Here is a 15,548-nt window from a genome sequence, read left to right on the forward strand (position 1 = left end):
CCCTTGTCTCACAAACACCACTCTAGCTCCAGCCCCTCTTAATCACACAAACTTGGTATCTACAGATGCCAGAAGAAATACTCCAAATCTAATGGTACAACCCAGAAGTCTTTAGCTCAAACTCACTACAATGTTTAAAAAGGGTTGAGTCCAAAACACGCGTTACGGTGGGACAGTGTTTTCCTTACATTTTACATTTTAGTCATTTGTGGGGTATTATCCAGAGCGACTTACAGTTAGTAAGTGCTACATTTTCATACTGGCGCCCGTGGAAAGCAGAACCCACAACCCTGGCATTGCCGTAAAACGCCACTCTACCAACTGAGCTAAGGGACTATTTAAAAACTTCAGAAATATCTGTTCTGCCAGTATACTGTTACAGTCAGTTCTGTGAGAACCTCTTTCGACACTATCGACATTGCCACACTATTGTGTATCAGTCTGTGGAAATGTTTAGTGGAGTGCATGGGCTGATCTGATTAATGATCAATAGATTTACGGTATATTAGGAGAGAAAAGCTGCATTATTTAGTAATCAGATCCCTCACCTAACACCTCCAGTTTGACCTCCATGGTGTCCCGTCCGGCAGTGTTCTTGGCCACACAGCTGTAGGTGCCCTGGTCAGTGTGGCTGGCCCTGTGGATCCTGAGGGCTGCAGTGTCCCTGCGCGCCCGACAGGGACGTCCGTTCTGGAACCAGCTGATTCTCAGGGCTGGGACCCCCTGAACACACACGACAGAACCACGTCCCAGCCTCGGCGCTTAGCCGGACGGCGCACATTGCCTGATCTTGGGAATAACCTTGGGAAAAGAAACAAACAAGGTTTGCGTCTCATGATATCTATTAGATGCATGTGCTGAAGTAAAACAGGTTCTCAGATCTCAAGTTCTCATAGCACCTTCAAAGTGAGAATCCATAACGAGATACCTTGTATATGTAAATTGTAGTTGAGGGACTTACGTTGCCTGCTGGGTTTTCTGCCAGAGCAGGTGTAAAGTTTTATCAATTCGGTCGGACATCAGTGATCTTCAGAGAGCCAGAAGCAGCACGGTGAACCTGGTCATGGAGAGAAGTCAAGAGGTCAGGCTGGGGATAGCGCTGTTACTCACAGTGGAGTCACACTACAAATCTACAGCCCTGTTTGCGTTTCTGTGTGAATATGTGGGAGTGTGTGAGTGTGTGAGTGTGATAATGAGCGTGTGCATGCTGTACATGCCATGTTTCCAGCTTTTGTAATACCGTTCATATTGCATAATAGTAACTGAACTTCTCAAACTGCACTGAAATCATATGTGTAAATAATGTATTACGCGCATGACTGTAAGTCGCTTTGGATAAAAGCGTTTGCTAAATGGCATAATTATTATTATTATTATTATTATTATTATTATTATGTATTGTTATTGATTATTAAATCCCCAGCAGAACTATACCCAGCTGCAGAAATTGATAATTTCAAATATAAACAGTGCTCCAGAGATTGTTTACGGATACACAGGTATCTGTGTTCTTGTGTGTTTCTCTCCCTTCTGCCCCTATAATCACAGGTGTCCTGTATGTTCCTAATTGGTGGTCGTGGAGGTGTCTGCTGATTGGACAATCAGTGAACATTCCTGTGCATTGCACCACCTGTTACTCGTTTGTTAAATCACACATTCCCATTATATAAAAACCAGTCTTGTGTTTGTTGAGAGAGAAGACTTTTTCCAATGTGAGTATGGACACGGTGGTGTCCTGTGTGGGTGTGTACTCACTAAGTGTTCCTATTGGTAACTTTATTAGAATATATTTCTTTGCCGGTGTGGATACTGTTGTATCCTGTGTGGTATATACGTATATAGTTGCTGATTACCCTGTTTGCCTTGTGGCTTTGTGTGTTTCTGGGAAAAGGAGTTTAAGTGGTGCCCTTGGTGTACCACCCGTGGAGAACTCTGTCTATAAACACTAGTTGGACCTCGAGCGGACCACCCACTGTATTTTTTGTATGGTAGCTAGTAGCTTCTAAGCGGTTCTTGAGGCAGGAAGATCAGTTTGGGGGGTTTTTACACTATTGTTTCATTTCTTGGGTCCTGCTCAGCCCTTTTTCCCAAACCCTTACGTGTGTTCAGCAATAAACACTTTGTGTTTGGCCGGTAGTTCATGGTTGTTGTGTCATTTTTGGTTCTCACTGTTCCCTGCCACATTATAATTTGCATGAATTTATGTTCACGGGTCTCATGTCCATCCCACCCTAATGTTTAGAGCCACGGGGTTCGTAACATAAAGTGGGAGGGTTCGTCCGGGGATCTATCCCATGCTACTCATGCAAATTCGTAAGTGCTCTGCGTTCAGTGTTGAGCTTGGCAGCTGTCCTACCTGTTTTTTTGTGTGTTCAGTTCGCGGCTCGTTGTTGCTAGTAGGATGGCTACTTGCGATTTGGAGGCATTTTTGGAAAACCCTACGTGGGGGGTTTTTGAGAAGTGCCGTAAAGTGGATCTACAGGTTTTGGCTTGGCCGCTTTTCTGTACCCATGCGAGGGTTTAGTGAAAGCTAGAAGTTAAAGGGGAAGTAGTGCTGCGATGTGTTAACAGCGGCGAGTGCTTGAGTTGCCGCCGCCTGAGTCTGCTGCTCCTGTAGGGGATGTGGTTGCTGTTCCTGTAAGCCCATCCAGTGTCTGGGCCAAGGCTGAAGGCTCCCAGCCACATTGCCCGTTACGACCCCCTCTCCCCACTGACTGACAGCGATGCCAGGATCGATGTCCGCTCGACACGGCTCCAAATGGAGGCGGAAGAGCGGGCACAAACGTCAGCAAACAAGTCTGGAGATTGCGTAAGCTAAAGGCAGAACTGGAGGCGCATAAAATGGAAATGGAGATGCGTAAGATGGAGCTGGAGGTGCGTAAAATGGAACTAGAGGCAGAAACAGCGAGGTTAGTCTCTGCTAATACTATGCCTGCTAGTGAGCCATCCTCACCAGTTGTGTCGTCTCTACGTTTGATATTAGTAGACAATCACCTTGGTACCTGTGTTCAGGAGTCAGGGTTGATTCCTATTTCAGTGTGTTTGAGCGTATAGCGGTAGCATTGAAATGGCCCGAAAAGGTATGGTGCCTATTACTTCAGTGTTAACTAACAGGTAAAGCCCAAGAGGTTCTGGCTGCGCTGCCTCTTGAAGACAGTTTGAGTTATGGCGTGGTCAAAGCTACTGTTCTTCGTGCCTATGAGCTTGTTCCTGAGGCATATCGACAGAGATTTAGGATCTCATAAAAAGTCTCCTACTCAGACTTATGTGTGAGTTTGCTAGAGACAAAGGAAATCTGTTTGCACAAATGGCACAGTGCTCGTAAAGTAACTGATTTTAACTCTCTCCGGGAGTTAATCTTGTTAGAAAGAGTTTAAAAATTGCTTGCCCGAGCGCATTGTAGTTTATCTGGGCGGACAGAAAGTATCCTCCCACTGTCGGAAGCGTCTGTATTGTGCAGACGAGTTTGTGTTGGCGCATAAGCGCGTGTTTTCGCCGTACGGCAGCTGCGGAGTTGCTAGCTTTTTAGTCTAGTCGACCAGCAGTACACTCCAGCACGCGCCCCAAAGATGTGCGTCACTGTTTCTATTGTCATAAGGTGGGACATATGGTTGGTGATTGCTTTCTGCTAAAGCGCAAACCGGAGGATGCCACTCAGCACGCCAGGCCGCCAGCGGGTGTGTGATTCGTATGGTTGTAAGGCGGAATCAAGACTGAAGCCTCATAGTGAATGTGGTTTGAAAGTCCCTGTCCCAGATCACAGTTATGAACGTTCATTTTTGAGGGCTGTTTTATATCAGATGGCAGAAGCGTCTCAGCGTCCAGTTAGAATCCTCAAATGCTGGTGCGGGCGCATGATGGTTCATACTATCTGATGTGTTGCCCTTGTCTACTGATACATATTGTGGTTCCAATGTGTTAGTACAAGAAATTGAAATGGGATTTGTCCCGGTGCCATTGCCACTTTGTGAACGTACACTCTGAGTTAGTCAGTGGATTGTTCCCAGGGTTGGCGTCGTCCTATGTTGCCAGTAAAAGGTGTGACGTTTATAGTGGGCTGCGTATTGCCAGAGGAAAGGTGATACCGTATTGGAGTTTGGATAAAAGTGACCAGTCTCTCTCCGGGGAGCTGGCACAGGGGTTATCCAGATGTTGTTCCCCGCTTGTGCTGTCACACGTGCTCAAGCGCGACAAGTGGGTGAAGTGATAGATTTGTCGAACACGATTCTATTCAGAGAGTGTGACCCAGAGGATAGTTCGGGTGCTACCTCTGGTAAGCTGGTGCAGTCTAACCAACAGCCCAGAGAAAGGAAGAAGGATGTGGAACTTGTTGCTGAAGCAATACAGTTACCAGTTACTCGTGAGCAGCTGATCGCTAACCAACAGGTTGACATTAGCCTGGCTAAATGTTTTTCTAGTGTTGTCTCAGAGGGACGAGCTAAAGAAGTGTCACGGTTCAGACAGACGACAAGAGGACCACAATTGCGTCACACCAGAAGTTTATTTAAACTTAAGGGGAAAGGGATGTAGGGAGGGAGTGAAGGCTCCAGGGGTTCCCGTCCGTGTGCTGGATCTGTGCCTCCCCCAGTGGCGCGATGCGTCCGATGACGCCGGTGGTTGGTGGTCCAGAAGTCCTGGGGGAGGAAACACAGACACAACGGGGCGGAATGAAACCAAGCAGCAGTACAGTTCAAGGGAAATCCAAAATACGTAGTAGCAAGGCAGAAGGCTGGTCAGAGTTACCGGGATTGAAGAGTAGTCAGGGTCGTAATGGCGAAGCAGGTCTGGATCTCCTGAGGCAGAAGAGTATCCAAGAACCAGGCAGATCCGAGGTCACAAAACCAGGGTGAGCCAGAAGCGCGAGCAAACAGGTTCCGGTGTGAGCTTTGCAGACGATCTGACCCCGGAGAGCTGAAAGACAGGGCCTAAAATACTGGGAGAGGTTAGTGGGTAATGCAGCGCAGCTGGCAGAGTAATTAGAGCCGAGCAGAGCAGGGACAGGTGGGCTAGTTAGGCTGAGTAGAGAGAGGGAGGTGAGCAGAGTGGAAGATAGTGGAAACAAATTAAGGTGGTAACCCGGTGGAGTGAGAGGGCTCATGACAGAACCCCCCAAGGGACGGCCCCAGAAGTCCCAAGAGCAACACCACGCCGGGCGGGAGGAGGGGAGCCGGAGGAGGGCTGAGAACTCCTCCGGGCGGTCGAGTGAACGTCCTCATCCTCGGAGGAAGCCGGAGGGCCGTGGTCGGGGAGATGGGACAGGTCCCGAGACAGGATCAGGCACAGGACAGGAAGCCGAGCGGGCCGGACGGTTAGGGACCCCTCTGGGGCGGCCCCCTACGGATTGCAGGTTGATCAGGATGCCGTTGGTGGAAAGCGGTGATGAGAGTCCTATCCACAATCCGACTAGCTGGCACCCAGGTCCTTTCCTCAGGTCCATAGCCCTCCCAGTCAATGAGGTACTGGAGACCCCTACCCCTCCGTCTGGACCGAAGCAGGCGGCGGACGGTGTAAACCAGACCACCATCGACGAGCCGTGGAGGAGGAGGACCAGGCGAAGCAGGGACCAGCGGACTCTCATGGATGGGCTTAATCTTAGACACATGGAAAGTGGGGTGCACCCTCAGGGAATTAGGCAGTTGGAGCCGGACAGCAGTTGGGCTAATCACTCTTATGATAGGGAATGGGCCAATGAACCGAGGTGCCAGCTTCTGCGACTCCACCCTGAGTGGCAGGTTCTTCGATGACAACCACACCCTTTGACCAACATGGTAGGTGGGAGCAGGAATTCTCCGACCCGGTTGGCCCCGGTAGTGTAGCTGGCAACGGACCTGAGGAGTGTGGCTCGGGCTTGTGACCAGGTGCGGCGACATCGACGGGCAAAAGCAAGTGCAGATGGGCAAGTAACCTCCTCCTCCTGGCTGGCAAATAGAGGAGGCTGGTATCCATAAACACATTGGAAAGGGGACATACCGATGGCAGAGCAGGTCAGAGAATTGTGTGCGTACTCCACCCATGTCAATTGCTGCGACCAGGAGTGGGGGGTTGCGTGAAGTCATGCATCGAGCGCCTTCTCGAGCTCCTGATTAGCCCGCTCTGACTGCCCATTGGATTGGGGATGGAATCCAGTCAGACTGACTGTGGCTCCCAGCAGGTGGCAGAACTCCTTCCAAAAGCGGAGGAGAATTGTGGACCACGGTCAGAAACAACATCCCTTGGCAGTCCGTGGATCCGGAAGACGTGTTCCAGGACCACCTGGGCGGTCTCCTTGGCGGTTGGGAGCTTGGGGAGGCAATGAAGTGTGCCATCTTGCTGAAACGGTCAACGATGGTGAGAATGACGGTCATGCCACTTGAAGGGGGCAGCCCCGTGACAAAGTCAAGGGCGATGTGAGACCAGGGACGTCTGGGCACAGGCAGGGGCTGCAGCAATCCGGCTGGGGGGCTGGCAGGACGACTTGTGTTGGTTGCAGATGGGGCAGGCTTGGACGAATTCCCGTACATCCTTCCTCAGAGAGGGCCACCAGAACCTCTGGGCGAGCAGGTTGTAAGTGCGGGTGGAGCCAGGGTGACAAGCTAGGCGGGAGTCATGTCCCCACTGAATGACCTGGGACCTCAGGTCTTCGGGGACAAAAAGGCGGTCAGCTGGGCACGTGCTGGGACCTGGCTGGTTACGGAGAGCCTCCAGCACCTGTTCCTCAACAGCCCAGGTCAGAGCTGCAACGATGCAGGGACTTGGCAGAATCGACACAGGGTCCTTGGAGGGGTCAGGAGCGGAGTTAGTAGGTACTGGCCGAGGGGGTAGTGCGGCGGCAAGCAGGCAGGTTCGGTGGCAGTCCTCTCCCACTCCCTGATCACCCCGGTCACCCAGTCGAGCTGAGGGTTGTGCCGGGCGGAGCCATGGGTAACCCAGGATGAGGGGTTGGCCTGGAGAGGGGAGCAGGTGAAACTGGATAGTTTCTTGATGGTTTCCGGACAGACCCATCGAGACCGGGGCCGTGACATGAGTGACCGATCCGAGTAAGTGTCCGTCCAGTGCCCGGGCAGGAATAGGAGGTGTCAAACGGAGGTTCTCAAGTCCCAGTTGGCGTGCCCAGCTTGATGTCCATTATGTTGGCTTCGGCGCCAGAATCCACCAGAGCAGCCAGGGTGTGAGTTGAGTCAGGGAGGCGGAGGTGAACTTGCAGCAGGGGTTTGCGGTCGGAGGACTGGATGGTCATTGAACTCAACCGGACTCCCCCTATGCCCGGTGAGCTTCGGCCCTTTAAAGGGCAGGTTACCACACGATGTCCATCACCTCCACAATAGAGGCAGAGGTTTGAGGTGAAGCGTCGCTGGCGCTCTGCAGGAGTGAGAGGCTCGCCCAATCTCCATAGGCTCAGACTGATCAAGCTGAACTGGGTGAGTGGCAGTAGATGACAGGAGCCCAGTCGGATCTCTCCGAATGCCGGTAGTAGGTGGACCTTGGCGCCCCCTCTCACGACGACGGGTCTGTATCCTTCTGTCGATCCTGACAGTCAGTCGCGATGGCTTCATCAAGAGTGGAAGGCAGTTCATGGGAGACCAACTCGTCCTTGATATAGTCAGCCAAACTATGGAAGAACGCGTCCACCAACGATGGTGTGTTCCAAGAACTTCGTCTAGCCAGGGGTTCGGAAGTCGATGGAATGGTCTGCGACTGTACGTCTGCCTTGTCGAATACTGAACAGTTCACGGACGCCTCTGCGGTTGGTGAATCCAGGTCAAACACCTTCAGCATCTCCTCGGCAAACCGGTCGAAGGTTGCACATGCGGGGTTTGACGTTCGAACTCTGCTGTTCCCCAGAGTCGAGCTCGGCCCGTCAGGTGAGTGATGGCATACCCAACTTTAGCCCCCTCCGTGGCGGAAGGTCCTTGGCTGCAAGGAGAACTGAAGTCGGCAGCTAGTCAGGAATGGCCGGACCTAGGTTGAATCGCCGTTGAACCGCTCGGGGTTTCCAATCTTGGGTTCGGAGCAGCGGCTGCAATGACCGGGGCAGGTAACTCGGGGGCAGGGCTGGTGGGCAGACTGGCTGGGGTCAGGTTGGTGAGGAGTTGAATGATCATGGCGAGTTGTTGTTGCTGCTGCTGGGACTGCTGCTGGTGCTGCTGGAACTGCTGATGCTGTTGGTGGCCGACCTGAAGCAGAGAGGTGATGTCGCGCTCATGCGGCCTAGCTCTCTCTCAGTGTGTTCCAGGCGTAGCATGGCGGTGGGTTGCTCAGGTTCTTCGGTTTCCATGTCGGGGGAAGTGTGCGCTGAGTCCATGATGGTCAGATCGTACTGTCACGGTTCAGACAGGCGACAAGAGGACCACAATTGCGTCACACCAGAAAGTTTATTTAAACTTAAGGGGAAAGGGATGTAGGGAGTGAGTGAAGGCTCCAGGGGTTATCCCGTCCGATGTGCTGGATCTGTGCCTCCCCCAGTGGCAGCGATGCGTCCGATGACGCCGGTGGTTGGTGGTCCAGAAGTCCTGGGGGGAGGAACACAGACACAACGGGGCGGAATGAAACCAGGCAGCAGTACAGTTCAAGGGAAATCCAAAATACGTAGTAGCAAGGCAGAAGGCTGGTCAGAGTTACCGGGATTGAAGAGTAGTCAGGAGTCGTAATGGCAGAAGCAGGTCTGGATCTCCTGAGGCAGAAGAGTATCCAAGAACCAGGCAGGTCCGGGGTCACAAAACCAGGGTGAGCCAGAAGCGCGAGCAAACAGGTTCCGGGTGTGAGCTTTGCAGACGATCTGACCCCGGAGAGCTGAAAGACAGGGCCTAAAATACTGGGAGAGGTTAGTGGGTAATGCAGCGCAGCTGGCAGAGTAATTAGAGCCGAGCAGAGCAGGGACAGGTGGAGCTAGTTAGGCTGAGTAGAGAGAGGGAGGTGAGCAGAGTGGAAGATAGTGAAACAAATTAAGGTGGTAACCCGGTGGAGTGAGAGGGCTCATGACAAGAAGAAAAACATGGCATACTTCATTGATGGTAATCTCCTCATGCGTAAATGGACATCCCATGTTGACGCTGGCGGAGATTGGAATGCTGTTTACCAAATAGTGATTCCTACAGCCTTTCGACAAAATGTTTTATCCCTCGCTCATGATCACCAGTGGTCCGGACATCTGGGAGTCACCAAGACTTATGATCGAGTTTTGCGACATTTCTTTTGGCCTGGCTTAAAACAAGATGTGGCTCAGTTCTGTCGGACTTGCCACACCTGTCAAGTAGTTGGGAAACCGAACCAGGTTATTTTCCCCCGCGCCTCTTTGTCCCATACCGGCCATAGGTGAACCATTCGAACATGTGATGGTTGATTGTGTTGGACCATTACCAAAAACAAAATCTGGTAACCAGTTTATGTTGACAATTATGTGTGTGGCGCCAGGTACCCAGAGGCCATTCCTCTGCGAAGAGGGGTTGGATAATGTGTTGGCAGATGCTTTGTCTCGTGTTTGATGATCTAGGTTTTTTTTTTGTTATCCCGGCAGGATGATTATTGAATTTTGGGTGTTGTGATAGTACGTGTGTCGCAAACCATTTTGGTTTGCTCTTTTAAGGGTGGGAGTGTTACGGATACAGGTATCCTGTGTTTTTGTGTGTTTCTCTCCTTCTGCCCTAATCACAGGTGTCCTGTATGTTCCTGATTGGTGGTCGTTGAGGTGTCTGCTGATTGGACCAATCAGTGAACATTCCTGTTAATTGCACCACCTGTTATTCGTTTGTTCAATCACACATCCCATTTTATAAAACCAGTCACTTGTGTTTGTTGTTAGAGAGAGAGAGACTTTTTGCCATATGTGAGTATGGACACGGTGGTGTCCTGTGTGTTGTGTACGCACTAAGTTGTTGGTTACCCTGTTGGTAACATTATTAGAATATATTTCTTTACCTGAGTGTGGATACTGTTGTATCCTGTGTACTTATTTAATTGCTGATTACCCTGTTTAGTAGCTTTGTGTGTTTTTGGGAAAAGGGGAGTTTAAGCTAGTTGCCCTTGGGCGTACATTACGTAGGAAGAAATCTGTCTATAAACACCAGTTAGACCTGGAGCGGACCACCCACTGTATTTTTGTATGGTAGCAGTAGCCTAGCGGTTCTTCAGGCAGGCTAGATCAGTTTAGGGGGTTTTACACTATTGTTTCATTTCTTGGGTCCTGCTCAGCCCTTTTTCCCAAACCTTTACCGTGTGTTTAGCAATAAACCATTTAAGTTTGACGGTAGCTCATGGTGGTTGTGTCATTTTTGGTTCTCACTGTTCCAGGTCACACTTATAATTTGCATAATTTATGTTACGGGTCTCATGTCCATCCACCCTAGACGTTTAGAGCCACGGGGTTCGTAACAGAGATGTATAAGTGTGTCTGCTAAGCAACTAAAATTATATCAATAACATGTTCGGAAATGATCTGGAACCACAAATAGCCCTATATTTCAACACTGCACATGTGCCTGTAACACTCTGCCTCCCTACTGCTTCAAACCCAACCAGTAGCATACATCATAGAAACTGAATGACTGGCTCAGCAGCGGTCAGTCTCTACTGAGACATAAAGCAGTTCTAAGTCACCTTAGTAGAGACCAGGGAGCTGAGCACAAACTGGAGACATGGACCCAACATACAGCCTCATCTGTATACACAGGCTGACAGGGACAAATTGGGCTTATCAGAGAGGCCTGAGTGCAGCTCCCTAGCCTCCCCGACTGACCCACTGTGGGCTAGCGCTCCTCTACTCTCCAGCTGTGCTAGCTCTCTCTCTCTCTCTCTCTCTCTCTCTCTCTCTCTTTCTCTATCGTTCTCTGTCTGCAGCACTGGGGCCTGTGGTGGAGGTGGTGGAGAAGAACAGGGCTACGGCAGCAGACACTCAGAACACCCACTGACTGAGTTATTCCAACAATCAGTGCCTCCCTGCTCACACCGGCTGGGCCCAAAGCGATGGGGGGCAGATAGACTCCTGGATGGAGAGAATGCGTCTGTCCGCTCCAGTGGCTGAAGGCTGAAGGGGTTGTTGGTGGAAGTGTGTTATTCTCATCAGACAGCCAGGGCTGGTAAAGAGTAAGGAGTCGACATGCTCTTTTATGGCAGGAGATCCACAGGGGACCCAAACGCCAAACAGGCTCGACTTTTTTCTCTTCTTCTGTCAGTGTTCTCCCTTCTTCCCGTCAGCACACCTCTCCCCCTCTCCTCCCTCCCCCTCTCCCTCTCCCCCTCTCCTCCCTCCCCCTGTCCCTCTCTCCTTCCTGGCCCCACATGATCATCCTCATTCTACCACTATCACAGCTTTCAACACTGTCACACAGTTCCTTCAGAGACATAGGGACTGGTCATGGCCAGTGGGTTTCACTGTCATCCCTAGTCTGTGCTCTACAGACAGACACGGCCAGACAGTGAAGTCTGTGCCGAGTGACCACAGATTCAGGGATGAGAGAGTCATGTGTAACTAGATGTTCTTCCTCAGAGAAGCTGTTCCATACGACTGCACACACACACACACTCTCACACACACACACACACACAACAGCCCCGCGCCAGGCTGCTGCTTCTGCTGCTTCAAAAGGCACCACTAAATTAGCTCCAACCGTTAACATCTGCTTTGGAGAGCAGCCGGATTCAATCAGCGTCCCTTGTAAAAGGTTGGTCAGTTAAGTCAGAGGTAAGGTAATCACCTTGGTATGGTGAGAAACTTGTCCTTTATTGCCTATTTACCATTTCACTGCATTGTTGCTACATTCTTATGTTACCATTGCAGGAAGATGGGTCTTCCTCTTACCAGGCAGTGACTGGAGGGATGGGCTGGCCGTTCCTGCTCCATGTGACCAGAGGAGAGGGACTGCCCTGGACCTCACAAGGGAGGATGACCTCAGAGCCCACCTCGGCAGCCATATTCACCGTGTTCTCCTCACCGCTCACACCTACGATCTTAGGCTTGGCTGGGGGAAAGGGAAACATTATATTTTTACAGAGCCAGGTCTGCTCTTTAAGCATTCAACTTTTTTCTAATCTAAACATGTCAAATGCCTTATGATTTTCTTTTACACAGTACATCCTCTATCAATGAAAAACTTTGGAGAGAGGCCATTGACATCACGCACTGGACAGTCTTTGCTGTAAGTTAATGTGCAGCCCTTACTGTTGACGCTAAGCTGGATCTCACGGCTGGTGTAGCCCACTGCACTTGTGGCTGTGCAAATGTATATGCCTGCATCTTCTGCAGTGGGGTTGAGGATATGGAGGAAGCCATCAGGGTCTGACTGGGGAGAGGACCTGTCCCTGGGCAGGGGCTCCCTTCCCTGGGGGAAGAGCAGGCAGAGTGAGGCCCGGATACACACTCAACAGCACTGGGACATATAACTAGGCCAAAGGTTCAAAGCCCAAATTCACTTCTGATGCCTGCTATAATTACAGAGCCGAGCCCCCTTCCTAAACTCTCTCTCTCTCTCTCTCTCTCTCTCTCTCTCTCTCTCTCTCTCTCTCTCTCTCTCTCTCTCTCTCTCTCTCTCTCTCTCTCTCTCTCTCTCTCTCTCTCTCTCTCTCTCTCTCTCTCTCTCTCTCTCTCTCTCTCTCTCTCTCTCTCTCTCTCTCTCTCTCTCTCTCAGACACACACACACACACAGTACTACTTTTGAACACAAGATGGCTTTTGCAGACTCACTATCATCTGACAAGTATATAAATTTACTTGACTCTAGTGTATTAATCTGAGAATGTATGGAACGAGGCTATGAATAAACATTCCTTGACACAGGCAGCCTTATAATATATAGACAAGTGTTACATTAGTTTAAAGGTTATTTACATGATGTTAGTGGCCATTAATCTTAAAATGGATGGGCTGTGATTGCAATCCCCACTAGATTCCCTTGTGCTATATTATGCGATTTGTCAAAGGCCATTTGTCACACGTGAAATGAAGCCAAAACCATCATTAAATAAAAAACAGCTTCAGAGCAGAAAGCATAGCATCCTACCTTGGACCAGACAACAGTTGGCTTGGGAACGCCGCTGGACTCACATGACAGGGTGATGGCCATGCCCTCGTTGGCTATGTAGTGGTATGGACCAGCGCTGATCTCTGGGGGCACTGGGAAAGTAGGTCACAAGTACAGCAGTCTACTGAGCATGGACAACAAGTGGAGCAGAATTATCACTGGACTCAAAGCATCACCCAGCTTCATTACAACTTGTTGATGAACCCTAATCTGGATGCCTGTCATTATTGTCTATGGACAAAATGACTTCATCAAAGCATGCAGTATATGAAACACTCTCTCAACTATAACACTGCAGGGTGCTCAAGTTACAAGTTGCTCAAGATGTTGTTTTCCCATACTAATAGTCAGCACATTCATAAGCTCATTAGATGGCCCATGACAATAGAGGATCTGCTATAGCCCTTTGACCATTCTGTAAAACGTATCTCCTCTCACCATGGACTTCCAGGCTGACTGATGTGTTGACCGACCCGGCTACGTTCACCGCAGTGCAAACATACGTCCCAGCATCCTCTTGGAGTGCCCTCTCTATGTACAGGCTGCCATCACTCCTCAGGAACTTCCTGCCACTCAGTTGCAGCTAGGGAACAGCAATGGATAATGTTAGGCAATGATAAACACACATTCAGAAAGGTAGTAATGTAGGATTATTCAGGACAGGTCATCCTCACTTGGTTTCCATTGTGTGTCCAGTGTCTCTCTGGCAGGGGTATTCCATCCAATAGCATGCAGGGTATGCTCAGGGACTGACCAATCCCAGTGGTGATGACTGGGGCACCATGTGCCAAAAGAGGGGGCTCTGTTGGACAAAACGGGGGGGGGATATCATTACATGAGCAGACAGACCGAAATACAAAGCAGCAGCTGAAAAAATAATGTAGGATCAAACTTAAACTATTATGGGGAGAGGCAGCAATGGATACTGGTGTTATCTGTCAGCAGAGAAAGGTAAGACTTAACACAAACACTAGTTCATACCCAGTCCACTGACACTGACTCTGGCCTCAGTCCTGATGGTTCCAAACTGATTCTTGGCCTCACAGACATACAGGCCTTCATCATCCAACCAGACATCTGTGGACAGACACAGTCACTCTGAGAATACTGTTATCATGATCAAATAAATACAGATTCCACTGTATAGGATGGCATCTCCATGCAAATCTCAGTATGAGACAGGTTACATGTGCAAGTACTGTATTAAGAATTGACAAGTGCATACTAGCTAAACATCATTTTCATTCTAAGTTTTCATCAACTATGTCTCAATCGTCTACTGGCATTCTCTTGGTTTATTTATAATGTCATTAGGGTTTATAAAACCTTTTTTCAATACAATTAGCCACAATGTAGTACAGCTGCCTATACAATATGTCCTAAACAGTATATTTTACTTAGACCACATGATGACAGATGAAAACATGATTCAATTGCCAGTGTCTAAATGGCTGATGTCAACTCATGTGAAGAGTAAACAGTGAAAATGAAGTTGTCCAATATGTAGCCTACATATCTGACACATTAATAAAGAGGCTACTGGACTCTCTTTAAACAACGCCACGTAAAGATAGAAACATCTGCTGCCATTTAAGCAAATCAGGTCAGTATGTACACACATATGGGCCCAGTGATGGAAGTCCACTTCTCCATGCAAATATTACTGTTTCTCCCTCCCCAACAAAAAATAACCCAGCCTATAAACATTTAGGATCTGAGCTGTGGATAGATATACCAACCACGCTCTCTCTTTCTCTTTCTCTCTCTCTCTCTTCTCTCTGTCTCCCTCCCTCCCTCCCTCCCTCTCTGGCCAAGGCTAAAGTCATGGTCCAAAATATGTTATATCCACATTATACAGTTGAACTTGACTCACCCCTGACTTGACATAAAAGTCTCTGTCAATTCTCTAAGGCCCTCCAAGCGCCTCAGTTCCCCTCACTGGGGGAGAAAGGGGAGATGCTCTGTTCATTCAGCAGTGCCAGCTGTATCCTGTTACGCTCACTCTCTGTCATGAACCCTGCGTCCTGAGTCTGTTCCTGCCTGTGTTGCCGTTTTTCTGCTCTGTATCTCCTGTTTCCCGAAGGTGCCTGAACGCACCCTGTCCGGTTGCCGGGCGACGTTGCTAGGCGGGTGATCTCTCGATTACCCGCACCTGCTTCTCATCAGCTTCGGCACACCTGGTCCTGATCATCACCCCTTCATAAGCTCTGACCTGACATCCATTCCCTGCCGGATCGTTAGCCATAAACAGTATGTTTTGCCAGCGTATCAGCCTCTGAGTACTAGCGTTAGTTTTGTTGTTTTTTGCACCTTGTTGACCTGCCTTGTACTTACCTCCGTTTTTTCTGTCTACAGTCATTCTCCCGGAACCTTCACCCAACCCCTGCCGTGCCATCAGTTCATCTGCCACTTCACCACCACCTACTCATCTCCGCCACCCGCTCCGTCTCCTGGACTATTCTGCATCTTTTATCTGTAAATAAACACTCACATTCGTTCAACTCACCTTGTCCTGATCTGCTTCTGGGTTCGGTCTTAGAGAACCGTGACAGAACG

At 49.7% G+C, this 15,548-nt stretch overlaps 1 protein-coding gene across 1 annotated transcript; it reads right to left on the minus strand.

The window, feature by feature from the left end:
* Nucleotides 1-548: 548 nt before the first annotated feature.
* On the minus strand, nucleotides 549-15,004 carry LOC123488348 (hemicentin-2-like; the record flags this gene model as incomplete). The annotated part of the gene is made up of 8 exons (XM_045219254.1): nucleotides 14,932-15,004; nucleotides 13,974-14,069; nucleotides 13,667-13,794; nucleotides 13,431-13,575; nucleotides 12,972-13,084; nucleotides 12,134-12,293; nucleotides 11,774-11,933; nucleotides 549-664 (listed from the first exon to the last, which is right to left on the minus strand). Coding segments are annotated over exons 1-8 (991 nt in total), but the record flags the coding sequence as incomplete, so codon positions are not given.
* Between the last annotated feature and the right edge of the window lie 544 nt (nucleotides 15,005-15,548).

Source organism: Coregonus clupeaformis, unplaced genomic scaffold (genome assembly GCF_020615455.1).
Source record: "Coregonus clupeaformis isolate EN_2021a unplaced genomic scaffold, ASM2061545v1 scaf2197, whole genome shotgun sequence".
Lineage (NCBI taxonomy): Eukaryota > Metazoa > Chordata > Actinopteri > Salmoniformes > Salmonidae > Coregonus > Coregonus clupeaformis.